A 12,376-nucleotide genomic window follows, 5' to 3' on the forward strand; every position below is an offset into this window, starting at 1 on the left:
TTTTTTGTTTTTTATTCACAAAAAGACACCAAAAAAAGAACAAACATGCCTTACGGTCGGAAAATATTTTTGCTTAAATGTTTGCAAAGGGTTTTGGAAGTTGCCAACAAAATAATTCCTCATTAAACTGCATATTTAGTAGATTTTGCTGCTACGTGATGATGGACATCTCCTCTCGCTCTCGACTTTCCGACATTGTATTTAGAACATTTCCCAAGTATCTGCAGAAAGCTTGCCTCACATCCTCTGGTTCCTCCTCCAGGTTGGAGTGAATAAGCGGCAGTCTGCCCAAATGCGAGGCTGCATCAAATGAATGAACAGCGTTAGCCCAGAAATAATAATGATTCCTATGACAGATTTGGGATGCATGCGGTGGAAATACCTAAAGGCAGCCGTTCGTCTTCTACTCCGCTGCCAGGTTTGTGATGAGCCATGAGTAAACACTGGTTGTCCAGCAAACCCTGGGAGGCGATGAACATCGAATGCCACGTCTCTATTTCTTTCAGGTGACTTGGAACGTCGGGATTAAAAATAATCACCACGCCGCTGGAGTCCTTTATCAATGCCGGCCAGCATGATTCAAATCTGTATGAAGAGCATATACTCTGCATCAACATCTGGGTATTATACACTAAAAACATTTAATTTATTTGATATTTAACTTACTTAAAATCGCCTGAACAGTCCCAAAGTTCAACCTCACATTTTGCGACGTCACCACTGCCTTCGGGTTGTGATTCAAATTCCATTATCCTTGAAACAGGAGAAAACAGCTGCATGTTGTTATTCTAACTTCCAATTATAATACTTCTCAAGGCAAAATAGATTTGATGTTGCTTTAATCGCCTTATCATGGGGGTAATTGCTTTTACACATTTAAAACAATGCCCAAGACAACTTGTTAAATCATGTCATTTCCATCTTATCGGGGATTTAACGTGTCCGTGTAAACTGTGCCCCACGTGGAAAGCAGTAAAGTTGACACAGGGTTTGTACCTTGCTCCTTGAGTAGGTCTGTATTCACCTCCCACGTTTTCTGCTGTGTCTGAGAGAAAATTGGCAAGAACCGTTTTCCCACTCTGAAAAACATGAGTTCAGAAGTAATTTTGGTTATAATCTGTGCATAAATATAATATAAATGCAATATTTTTTTCAAATGTTAGTACATTTTAATAACACATTTCAATTTGTCATGGTTAGAAAAGCACAGGTGTCATTGATCTCAATCGATGCATTCTGGGATGCTGTCCGGGTTACATGGTGCAGTTGCAGGGCTCTGGTATTATGCTGTCATAGCTTGGCAGTATAACTTAAGTCTTAGTGAAGGGAACAGAGTCATCACTAGCGTAATTAGTTACACCTGTGCTTTTCCTGCATGACGGTGTGTCCTACTTTTACTTAACGTTTTGTGCAACAGGCACACGTACAAGCAATACTCCCAAGATGTATTTGAACCACAAGTAAACGTAATCCTGATGCAGAGAGAATTACATTTTCAATATTATGTATAATAATAAGTAAATATTACTAAAACCATATGTAAGCAGGATTTTAATACCGAGTTGGAGCTTATTTACACAGTCACATGATGTTGGATTAGTTAGCTCAATAACAATGTATCATAAGCTTTTCATATGTTGCTGTTTTTATGGAAAAAATAAACCTGCAAAGTCAGTTGTCACCTTTAGAAACCCGTACACAGGCGCTCGAAACCTCTAGTAACAGTTTATCTTCTGTTAAAACTATTATCGGGTTATCTACACTTATCTGTTGAAATCCATCAGTAAATATAGGATTACGTCATCACGGACGGAAGGCATACGTACCTCACTGGGACCAATAAAGAGTATTTTTACGTTGAACATTTCCAATTTCGCAGCGTTAAAGTAACGTTAGCCGGCCAGCTAGCTTCGACCGAAGACGCTCTGGCAATGCTAAACTACGGTACCCAAACAAGTTAAATAACGCGCAGTTCTAATGTAGGTATACGTGTAAAGAATGGTGTGGTGGGTTTTGAGATTCACCCAACAAATTGTTAATAGTCTCCGTAAACTGTTGTTAAACAAGGATGGTTTTGGGCTACCACGGCAGTAAACTTCTTTTTCGTTTCTATGGTTTCAACCAGTCTCTTTCCGTTTCCACTATTCATTGGCCGTTCACAACTTTAATCAAAGTTAGTTCCGCCTATTCTGTGCTGTGGAAACAAATCAGCAGTGAGCAAATAAGCACGTGTCATCACGTTGCGTCAGAGCTAACCAATCAGGTTCGAACTTGTAAGGGGGGGGCTCTTCAGTTTGGAGAAGTGTTGTTCACAACTGACACACGGCGAGACCGTAAGTAAAACTAACAAATTACGTGGTATTTTGTGTATGTTATTACTATGTAGTAGTTCTTATACCCAGAATGTAGATGCCAGTGGTGTTGCTTGGTAAAATTAGCATTATAATGTCTGTATTTAGTTTAACGTAAAGCTTAGCAGCCATAACCTGGACTGTCTGTTGCTATGCAGTGAGCTTAGTTAGCTTGCTTGGCAACCTACTCTCACTGTCCTTCGCATTAATGTGCACGCTAGGCTATGCAGTGTAACGAGGGTTGGAGATCATTTTAAAAGTAATGTTAGTGTTCCCTAACTTCCTGCCGCTCTCTGTATGTTAACACTGATTTGTACTGTGTGTTTTTCTGTCAGAAGTACGAGGTATGTCTCCAGAGGGTGAACTCCATAGTCCCTCCCTTGGTTTCAGCTCAATCAGGGAGGATGGCACTCTGAGCTGTGGTGACCTAGCTACCTCTTCTCATGAGCTGGGGAGAAGGAGCAAAGCAAGCAGCAGTATCCACACAAGAACCCCAGATGTTGACATTAATCGGTGAGGTCCTAAAATACATTTGAACGTACAGCCTAACCTGTGGGGCTAAAAATCCACTTGCCAGTAGCCACAGTGTAACTACTTTTCCCCTTTTTTAGTCATGGAGACTTTGCCCATGGAAAAAGCCCATTCCTGAAAACACTGATGGATGCAGAAATTGCTGCCAACTCTGCTGCCATACAACTAGTGTCTTTTAAAGATGCCATGGAAGATGAATTTGTTGTATGTTATTTGCTATTTACCGTTTATATATTCGGCTCAAGCATGGGCCCTCCATTCACAATCCATTATTTTATCTTTGTTTCTCTTGTTATTCAGGATTCACGACAGTCTGCCATCGATAAGCCTAGAATTATAAGACAGAGAGGACTTTTGCTGGAGAAATTGGAGGATTTTAGACGAATAAATAAGTCTGTTCGACAGACGCTGAAAAAGCTCCAAAACACAGAGGTTGGTTAAAATACAATACTACTACCTTATATATTGCTCAGGATCTTTTTTCACGGTGTGTTAGTAGTATTGTTATAGTGTTAGTGTGTAGTTTAAGTCCATCACAGCAAATGAAACACTCTGAAATGTGTTTTTCATTTTCCTTTGATAACTTGTCTTTCCATACAGGCTGATAAAATTGATGCTGACCAACAAACTGACATCTTAGTGAAGAAGATCTCACAGGCTGAGAGTGAAAATGAGGTGTGTTTCTTAAATTTGATGAAATAACTTATTTAAGTGAAAGCAAATACAAAATATGTGTTCAATAGTCTGTGGTAGGGTTGCTCTTACGTACTGTATAGTGGTTTAAGTTCAAATGTACTGATTTCTGTCGTTTTTTCTCCGAAAGCGTTTAAAAAAAGACTTGAGAGAGAACGAAAGAAAAGTTGAGGAACTGATGGATCTGCGGGGAGAAGAGCAGGTAAAAACACGGCAGAAGTTTTCATATCGATATTCTTGCGATGCTGGCTTTAAAAAGTGCATTTTAAAGCATCTATCTATAAAATCTTCATAGGAGAACATAAAGAGTGCAGTTCACATGACTAAGTCTGCGGAGGCCACTTCTGCTCACCTGCAGGGGCAGCTACGGAACAAGGAAGCCCAAAATAATCGTCTGACTGTGCAACTACGGGTACAAACATGTACTACTCTATAGGCAAACTGCTTTAAAGCAAATTGTGTTCTACTTTAGCATATGTTGATGTTTTTCCAGACTCTGGAGAGAACCCTGACTGAGCAAAAGATGGAGATTGATGATCTGAAAGGATCCATCACCTCCCTGACTGAGAAGGCAGCACAGGACAAAGAATCTCTAAAGAAAGCCACTCGAGCACAGAAACTGAGAGCTGAGAGATTTGAAGCGGCCATTGAGAAATGCTATGTGCAACTGAGGGAAAAGGTATAAAATATGGCTACGATGTCATCTTCTCTATACACGGTTGCATTGTTCAGAATGTTTTGACGTTCTTTTCTCGGTTGGCATGCAGGATGCTCAGCTGGCCAACGCCCATTCAGAAAGAGACTCCAGGAGACGGCAACAAGAGCAGGAGATGGAGGAGAAGGAAAAACTTTTAGTTCACATAGAGTTTCTGAAAAGGTCGGTCACTTTTAGAGTGGAAATCCTTACACACATTAATTTCCCCAATTAATTTTTAATGCGTATCTCCGATAAAGTGAAATCGACGAAATGACAGCAAGGCTCCAGAAGGAGAAGGATGAGCTCACCGCAGCTAACGAAAGCGTGATGCAACGTGTTGAAAAACTCATCGCTGGAAATGGAGATCTCAGCGTCAATAATGCAACACTCAAGGTACGCGTTGTCGAATAGCTTGCATGTGAGAAGCATCACTGTGAACGTAAAACACAAGCTGCATAGTTATGTTGTTCAGCCGGCAAAGCTACAGACCGTTGAAAGATAAACCATGAATTCTTGTCATTTGTCAATTCTGTCTGGCTGGCTGTTTGTACACGCATATCATATTCCCAGGAAAGTTGAAAAACAACCTCCTGTTTATTTTTCTCTCGAGCACTAAAACGATTTTGACGTTCATGTGATTGCAGGCATCTGTTGCTCAGCTGGAGCAGCAAGTGGCGGATTGTGAGTCTGCGCTGGTAGAAGCAGAGGTTGTGTCTCAGGAGAGGAAACGTCAAGTCGGAGAGTGCCAACATCAGGTGGACATCAGCTCATTCATTATATAGATGTGTATATAGAATAGATACATTGGTGCTTAAAAGTAAGCATTTTCAAGTGTTTTTTGGCGTATTCGATTCTGATATAGTTCAGTCATGTTTTCTGTTTTTTCTAAGGCCGTTTTCCATTTGTGTTTTGTTTTGTGCATCACAGAAAAGCGGATGATCGTAGTTGAGATTGTTGGAATGAACGATTCATCAATAATACTGCTTCTCTATTTTCAACTGTAGGGGAGAACACAGCAGGTTTGACCATGCTGTTCTGTGTTTGTTCTAGGTTGCAGAGCTTCAAGCTGAGGTGAATGATCTGAGGACAAAATATGCAAATCTCCTAAAAGAGACGGAGAAGACACGAGATGGAAAAGAAACAGAAGTTGCGAAGGTAACGTCCTTCTTTTCATGAACATTTTAAACTGTTAATGATGAATATATATTTTCTTTTACAATGTATGTGATTTCCTTCTTTCTTTGTTTCTTAATGCCACTCAGTGAGCCATTAGATGTTTCTTTTGCTGTGTAACATTTGTTGCCCCCTGGACTTTCTAACTACAAAACTTCCTGCAGTAATTCTGAACACCAAAACACTTCAACTAAAAAGATGACTCTTGTCACACTGTGCACACTTAAAGCACACGCACTTCTGTGAGCATCTCTGTGAGAGGTCTTCTCAATCTTCAAGCTAATATTGTGTCTGTTCCCAACACACCGCTCCTTCTGCCACCCTCTGGAGACTAGGTGAGGCAGGAGCTCCAGGAGCGTGTGGATGAGCTGAAGTCGTACCCTGAGTTGCTGAGTGCAGCTGAGCGGAGTCTCTTCGAGTGCCAGGACAACCTGCGGCGCTCGGAGAGGAAGTGCTCAGAAAAGTCAGAATCCGTTAGGCAACTGCAGGTTAAGGTGTGCAATGTGAAGCTGTGGCGGTCAGAATGTGAAATGCAGTCATTTTCCATGCATCTGACCACTAGGCGGTAGTAGAACACCATGTGTATGTCGACACATCCTGTTTTCTGGTCCTGTCGGTCCTGATGTTTGTGATAAATGTCTTATTACAATGGAAACAGTTGGGTTCCATTGGAACCCATGTACCCATTTGTGAGTGCTGTGCTGTGTGAGTCGTCAATCACCCTCATGTTCTAGCAGCAATGATGAATTGTTGTAGAAAACCGCACGTTTAATGTTTGCAAGATTGTCTTGTTTATGCAGCTTTGCATGTGATTCCTCCTTTCTGCTCCACTCTCTTGTAATCGCTACGGGGGAATCTGATCTTTACATTTTGCATATACAGATGGAGAGTGACACCAAATTTCTGAGATCATCTGTGGAGATGAAAGACTCCATTCGTGATGCCAATTTACGACTACACGAGAAAGTGAATTCTTTCCAAACGTAAGACATCCTCCTGTGTCTGTTGTCTTAATGTCAAATGTGTGTGTCTGCTTTGTGCAGATTTAAATATATAACGGAGTCACACTGCAGATATTCGGCCAAGTTGAATATGATACTTTGTTAGCCGAATGCTTTTAGAGTTAATATTTAATATTAGTAGTATTAAGAGCAACAAAACAGGTGGTGGTGGAGGAATGGGTCAAACACTGGGCTTTCACCCAGGACACCAGGGTTTGAGTCCTCTGAAAAGCTTTTACACTTAATTGACTTATAATTATTTACTTTCTTTTTTTAAACTATTCATATTTTCAGTCATACTTTGGTTAGGTTTAGTCGACAAATGCTTGGTTAGTTTTAGGGGAAATATAGCCTACAGTAGATTGCATGAACACATACAGTAATGTGTGTCCGGATTGGTTGCAAATATATCGTTGGCTCCGGACACCTGGGTGCTAATTGTCAAAATATACATGGTTGGATTTGTTTTTAGGAAGATGGACACGCTGCAGCAGGAAAACCTGGAGCTGGTCCGGCGTCTCGCAGCTCAGGAGGAAGGTCTGGGCTACAGTAACCGCCAGCTGGATCAACGCTCGTCGGAGTGCCAGGCCCTCAGCAGGCAGCTGGAGGGAGCTTTATCAGACGTCAAACAACAGGTATCAGCTCAGAGACAGTCTAGTGTCTTCTGAGGAGGAAGTGCTAGTCAATCAACAACAATACCAACAATAGATGTCAAAGCATGAGGTGTTTTCTCACTTGTTCCATGTATAGTGTTTTACTGCAGGCTACCTCACAGTTTCAAGTGTTAAAGTAATAATTTATGACATTCATATCAAGACATCTGTGGTCTGTCATCAATTGATACAATGCAGCACTTTTCCAGGTTAACAAGGTCAAAGACCAGGCTGCTGCCAGAGAAGAGGCCCTTCAGACTAAAATCCTGGAGCTGGAAGCCGAGAAGAGCAGAAGGAATAACGAGCTGAGGCTTCTTCGCCAGAGCAAGCTCACGGTGAAATACCACGCTTCCCTTGGAGCTTGCTCCAATTCTACTGAATTCTACTCTTTGATGTGATGTGAGATGTGATGATGCCGAGTAAACGGCTGTCTGTTTCTTAATCCGTAGGCAGAGAAACAGTTCGAGGTGCGTCTGAAGGATCTGCAACTCAGCCTGGACCAATCGGAGAGCCACAAGCAAAGCATTCAGAACTACATTGATTTCCTCAAAAACTCCTATAAGACCATGTTTGATGACGGACTGCAATCATCGAATCTCGGATCAGCATATTTTCTAAAATGATTAAGGATTTATCTGTTTGCACTTAAAATTATTACATTTAATTTATTTTTTTGTGTACTGTAATATTAATGAGGGTTACGATATTTAAAAATGAAAATTAAGGTAACAATTTGGATGTCTAGCATCGAGCTGACAATCTGGGACCTTTCCTTCCAGAGTTGAAATTGTTGTTTTTGTGATTGGTTTTGATGATCTGTTTTTAAATCATGTCCTAAAAGTGTGTGTGAAAACGTTGGACCCTGAACTCTTGGTGCTACTGTCCTATAAACAAGGAGCATGCTGCATAAATTTAGCTTAAGGTTAGTCTAAACATTAGACTTATCTTAAGTAGTTATTTGTTGTAGTTGTTTTCCTCCCATTCAACTATCATAATTCTTCCACTGTGTCTGATATGATGGGAAACGTGGTGCTGTGACACATAAAATGCTTATTTCTCCATTATCCTGCTGATCCCGAGAATAAACAGTTTTTATACTGTCATGAAACCGTGTGATGTATATCGAACGTGTTAACGTTCTGATTCTCAGCTGGACTGAGATGAATGATGCAGAAAATCTATTGTTATGCTGTCAGTTGTGAAGCTCGTGTACCACAATTACTGGGATACATACACTGGGGTATTTCCAAACCGCTTTAAACTGCTGCTGGTTCTTCTCTCATGCTTTTGTTATGGAAGTTATTCTGTTTCTGTGGTGTGGAAGCACATGCTAAGCTCAATTTACCTTACCTACCGATGTACGTTTGTCTTGTGCTGCTGTAGCCTGTGGTCCCATATCTATGGTGGTAAACTGCCCGACTTAAGCAAGGCTCTGATATGTTCCTGTAGTGGACGTTATCCCCATAGACGAGCAGTTCTCCTCTCATGTCCCTGCAGACAAAGCTCTTTTGTTGTGTTCTCCATCAGGGAATGGAACCATGTCATCTCCGCATGCGTCAGAACTCTGGTTTTTCCTTTGCTGTTCTCGCTCTTGCCCATTTACGTAATTCTATTGATCACACTTTGGGACTTCGTTTTTCTCTGCCGTTTGCTGGAAAATAAGCTTACATGTGACTTCTGGCAATGCGTTTGGTTTCAGGATTCAGCAGGATGGACACACCCTGAGCTTATGTGCTTAGTGGACTCAAATTAGTTGGATGACTAATTTGTCTTTTTTTTTTTTTTTTTTACACATTCTAGATTGCTGGACCCATTATCAAAAACAAACAGACTTAACTGTTGCATAGCTTTTCTGAAGGTCACATGCAATAGTAATTCATGTTTAAACTTTGTTGGCTGGAGAAGATTTTCATTCACGCAGTCTCACCTCAGATTATATTGAGCATAACATTTGTATTATGTCATGCTTACTTCCGAAAGAACCTTTAGCAGGACGAGGAGGGCATTATATCCAACTAACAGACTTACATTCAGTATTAAAAGTAACACAATTATGCATTCAGGCATGAACATGAGGGATAATAATTCTCTTTGGAAAGTTTCTATTATTCTCTGATAGCCTATAACTTTTTCACTCAACAAAAAGTCTGCAGCTTGCACTCAGCATCTGACCAACAGCAGGGGAACCACTCTGAGGTTTACATTACACTCATTCCCTACTCAACTATTAAGTGGCATGTAGGTTGTCTCAGAAGTGGGTCAGCCAGATGCAGTTGAAACAGTATAGCTCATTTCCTACTGTTAAAACACACCCCCAAGAATGTCATTCTTTCAGATTATTGCAAGCCCCATTTTTCCTTTAAAAAAAGAAAAAAAATGGCAGTGATTTATGTATTTATTTGTGAAAAATGTCAAAATAAAATGGACAATTTTGCAGTTCATTTGTTAAACTTACAATAAAGTATATTTCATTAAAATTAATACATTTTATAAAGGCATGTGATTGTAGAGGATATCAAACAAATATACAATATTCCATGATTGGATATAGTATAAAGTATTAATCCTTATAAATAACACAAATAAGTACAGAAAATCAACAGAAACATGTTACATATGACTGATCTAGTAGCTGCCATAGTTATTACGTCATTTCCATGTCATCATGTGACATGTCTTGTCAAGGGCGGCTTGAATATGTGAAGTATTATAGAAAAGAAAACACTAGAAACTACTAGAAAGATAAGAATTGTCACAACCTAAAAGGACAGCTTCAAAAGGAAGCAAATCATTCGGCTCCACTATTATGAAGCAAAATCATGAACAATAAAGTTCAAGAAATTCATCCTGCAGATGTCTGCAACCACAAAGTGCAGTCAACGTTTAAAGGACTCTTCAGTGTGTAACGTTTACATCTCCAGTTTGTGATCATTATAACGTCTGTAGCCCGTTGGTGTCTTTTCGTTGCTGCTGGAGCAGCTCAGGTCACATTTGCAAGACTCGATCACCATGACCATCTTTCTGACGATCTCCCCGCGTTCGCATCGGAAGTGCACAGGTGATGTCCGGCTCCTGTGAGGCCGGCAGCATCGTCCGTCTGAGCAGGACCCACAGTACCTCGGCTGGTACTTCTTCAGGCTACGGCAGCCTGCGTGGGAGAGTTTCACTGGACGGCTGGCCTTTTCTATGATGCTACATTTATTCCCTTTCTGTTGGAGAGAAGACATGAAAATCATGTGAAAATGTAGAAGATCTTATTCTGCGAATAATAGCCTACAAGACTGCAGGCAATAATCAAAATGTAAATTCAAATGTAAAATGTGGAATGTACCTTCAATCTAGTTAAGGTCATTTGGTTGCACGGGCGGACTTCACAGATCCGAGTCTCTTTCACCAATTTGCACTGGGGGTTGCTGTTGGTCACCCTAGTGGACACTCCGCTGCCACAGGATTTCAAGCAGGGTGACCAAGCTGTGGTCTGAGACACACACTTGAGTCCTCTGAGCAACATGTGGCCCATTGGATCACTTCTGAAAGCTAAGGGAAGGAAGGTTTAAAGGCAAGACTGATATACTATTTGTAATCTCACATTCATTTCCTTATATTTGGCTCCTTCTTAGACACTTTAGTAACATTGTAGAAAACTGCTCACCAGGTAAGGAATTTGATTCCCCTTTCCACACAGGAGCCAACTCATTGCTGTTGCCTTCGGATGCTTTGTCGTGCTTTGTTCTGCGTTTCTTAACTGAAGAGCTCTTTGTCTTTGCCTCATCGGGGCAGACGAGTTGTTCACAGCACCGTCCCTGCACTTTGACCCGCTTTGGCTCGGCACAGCTCAGTTTGGGCAGCGGGAGCTGATGTGGGCAGAGGGAGACGCATCCGACAGCACCGTCCATGCAAGTGCACTGGTGTTTGCAGTTAGGACGGAAGATTTCCCCGTTCTGGTAGATCTTGTTGTTGTACTCACACGGTCTTCCATCTGATTTGGCTGTTTTAGAGAAACAGAGAAAGTTGATTAAATTCATAAAAAACAAAACAAAGAGAAGGTATCAGAAAGGAGCTCACCTCGACAGATGCCGTTTGCAGAGCCATGTCCCCCTCCGAAGTTGCACTCCAGTCCCTTTGTGTGGTCACATGGCTGCGACCTGCTGCAGTCTTCAAAGAGCTGCCGTGCACAAACTTCACAGCATTCGCAGCCGTCCAGCACAAGACTGACTCCTGGTGCACATGGAGGGGTGTCAGGGGGACACCGGCAGTCCTTAGGGCATGAGGCTGACACCTGAGATAAAACAGACATTCACTCATCAAACGTTTGCTTCCAAGAATGCTCCTCCAGGTAATACATGAAGAGGGATCATTTTCTCACCGGTGAAACGCAGAAAATCACAATGACAAAGACTTTCCACATCTTCAGAAGTTGAAGTTTTCTTTCCTGAGTAAAAAGAAGACAAAACTCTATCAAGCACCAGACCTGGGAGTGAGTGGACGAGTGCTTGCTCTCCCTCTTTTGGAGTCCCCATCTCCTTTTATACACTCTGAGCAGGTCTGACGTATGCACAGGCTGAAGAGGTGTCCCGAAACTATGAGAGGAATGCTTCTCCATGACTCCTCCAATAAGAACCCCCCCTTCTCTCAGTGAGACAAAAAACACCCGGTCTAACTTTTATTATTTCAGGGCTTCCTCTCCAAAGTAACCACGTCATTAGATTTTTTCTTTAATATCTGTTTTGTTACTATTCTATACCTGGTTAAATAAAGGAAAAAGACAGAAAGAAAGTACTGGTGTGATATGGTTATGTAAAAGACAAAATAACCTGAGATATCCCCGCAGGGACTCTACATCAGGGCACCACAAGTTCTGACATAAATATTGAAGAAAAGCTAAATATTTCTATCATGGTCGAAGCAGTGTTTAGACTGCTGCACTATGTCTGTGGTCGGTGTTTGTATTCTCGAACCACAAGTGTTAAAAGTCAGAGATGAAATTCTTGTCGCTCTCCTATAAGGATGTGAATGGATTAGACTTTGTTGGACTAAAATATATATATTTTTGAAAAGGACACAAGAGCCTTGAGGAATGTTTGGACCGTAGGAATCCTTTGTCCTGAATAAGAGACACACCAACACCAAAAAGAACAAAAAGGAAGGAAATTTGAGAAATGCCTGAAGCAACATTCCACTCAGGATGAACATTGCGGGTTTCTTTGAAATCGCTGCCAGGATAGAAAGCATCCTTTTCTATCCTCTTCTTATTATCAGGGAGAATGCCTTTCCTAT

At 41.2% G+C, this 12,376-nt stretch overlaps 3 protein-coding genes across 4 annotated transcripts; 1 reads left to right on the forward strand and 2 right to left on the reverse strand.

Annotated features, from left to right (window-relative positions):
• Positions 1-46: 46 nt before the first annotated feature.
• Positions 47-2,091, reverse strand: ift22 (intraflagellar transport 22 homolog (Chlamydomonas)). Its single transcript, XM_084007625.1, has 5 exons — positions 1,827-2,091; positions 997-1,079; positions 667-753; positions 383-585; positions 47-300 (listed from the first exon to the last, which is right to left on the reverse strand). The coding sequence occupies exons 1-5, from the start codon at positions 1,863-1,865 to the stop codon at positions 152-154; spliced, it is 561 nt and encodes a 186-aa protein (XP_083863751.1). The 5' UTR covers positions 1,866-2,091; the 3' UTR covers positions 47-151.
• Positions 2,092-2,283: 192 nt separating this feature from the next.
• On the forward strand, positions 2,284-8,462 carry LOC311012390 (outer dense fiber protein 2-like). 2 transcript variants are annotated; one of them, XM_084007848.1, is made up of 17 exons: positions 2,284-2,333; positions 2,687-2,864; positions 2,963-3,086; positions 3,183-3,314; positions 3,483-3,557; positions 3,706-3,777; positions 3,871-3,987; positions 4,069-4,254; positions 4,343-4,452; positions 4,530-4,665; positions 4,917-5,027; positions 5,323-5,427; positions 5,781-5,939; positions 6,328-6,428; positions 6,919-7,081; positions 7,309-7,434; positions 7,549-8,462. In XM_084007848.1, the coding sequence occupies exons 2-17, from the start codon at positions 2,698-2,700 to the stop codon at positions 7,720-7,722; spliced, it is 2,058 nt and encodes a 685-aa protein (XP_083863974.1). In that variant the 5' UTR covers positions 2,284-2,333; positions 2,687-2,697; the 3' UTR covers positions 7,723-8,462. The 2 variants fall into 2 exon arrangements, with proteins under 2 accessions (XP_083863974.1, XP_083863975.1); XM_084007849.1 differs by lacking the exon at positions 5,781-5,939 and having other exon boundaries at positions 7,549-8,460.
• Positions 8,463-9,600: 1,138 nt separating this feature from the next.
• LOC311011915 (CCN family member 1-like) lies at positions 9,601-11,674 on the reverse strand. Its single transcript, XM_084007109.1, has 5 exons — positions 11,466-11,674; positions 11,165-11,378; positions 10,752-11,087; positions 10,431-10,636; positions 9,601-10,308 (listed from the first exon to the last, which is right to left on the reverse strand). The coding sequence occupies exons 1-5, from the start codon at positions 11,505-11,507 to the stop codon at positions 10,009-10,011; spliced, it is 1,098 nt and encodes a 365-aa protein (XP_083863235.1). The 5' UTR covers positions 11,508-11,674; the 3' UTR covers positions 9,601-10,008.
• Positions 11,675-12,376: the final 702 nt, after the last annotated feature.

This window comes from Eutrigla gurnardus (genome assembly GCF_963514095.1).
Source record: "Eutrigla gurnardus genome assembly, chromosome: 4".
NCBI lineage: Eukaryota > Metazoa > Chordata > Actinopteri > Perciformes > Triglidae > Eutrigla > Eutrigla gurnardus.

Excerpts from the sequence above, each read along its gene's own strand:
- ift22 (XM_084007625.1), bottom strand. The coding sequence starts at position 1,865 with ATGTTCAACGTAAAAATACTCTTTATTGGTCCCAGTGAG. Across the intron at positions 754-996 it reads AGACCTACTCAAGGAGCAAG|GATAATGGAATTTGAATCAC; the intron begins GTACAAACCCTG and ends TCCTGTTTCAAG. Across the intron at positions 586-666 it reads GACTGTTCAGGCGATTTTAA|ATTTGAATCATGCTGGCCGG; the intron begins GTAAGTTAAATA and ends CTCTTCATACAG.
- LOC311011915 (XM_084007109.1), bottom strand. The coding sequence starts at position 11,507 with ATGTGGAAAGTCTTTGTCATTGTGATTTTCTGCGTTTCACCG. Across the intron at positions 11,379-11,465 it reads TGATTTTCTGCGTTTCACCG|GTGTCAGCCTCATGCCCTAA; the intron begins GTGAGAAAATGA and ends GTTTTATCTCAG. Across the intron at positions 10,637-10,751 it reads GGAATCAAATTCCTTACCTG|CTTTCAGAAGTGATCCAATG; the intron begins GTGAGCAGTTTT and ends TCCTTCCCTTAG.
- LOC311012390 (XM_084007848.1), top strand. The coding sequence starts at position 2,698 with ATGTCTCCAGAGGGTGAACTCCATAGTCCCTCCCTTGGTTTCAGCTCA. Across the intron at positions 4,255-4,342 it reads ATGTGCAACTGAGGGAAAAG|GATGCTCAGCTGGCCAACGC; the intron begins GTATAAAATATG and ends GTTGGCATGCAG. Across the intron at positions 5,028-5,322 it reads TCGGAGAGTGCCAACATCAG|GTTGCAGAGCTTCAAGCTGA; the intron begins GTGGACATCAGC and ends TGTTTGTTCTAG.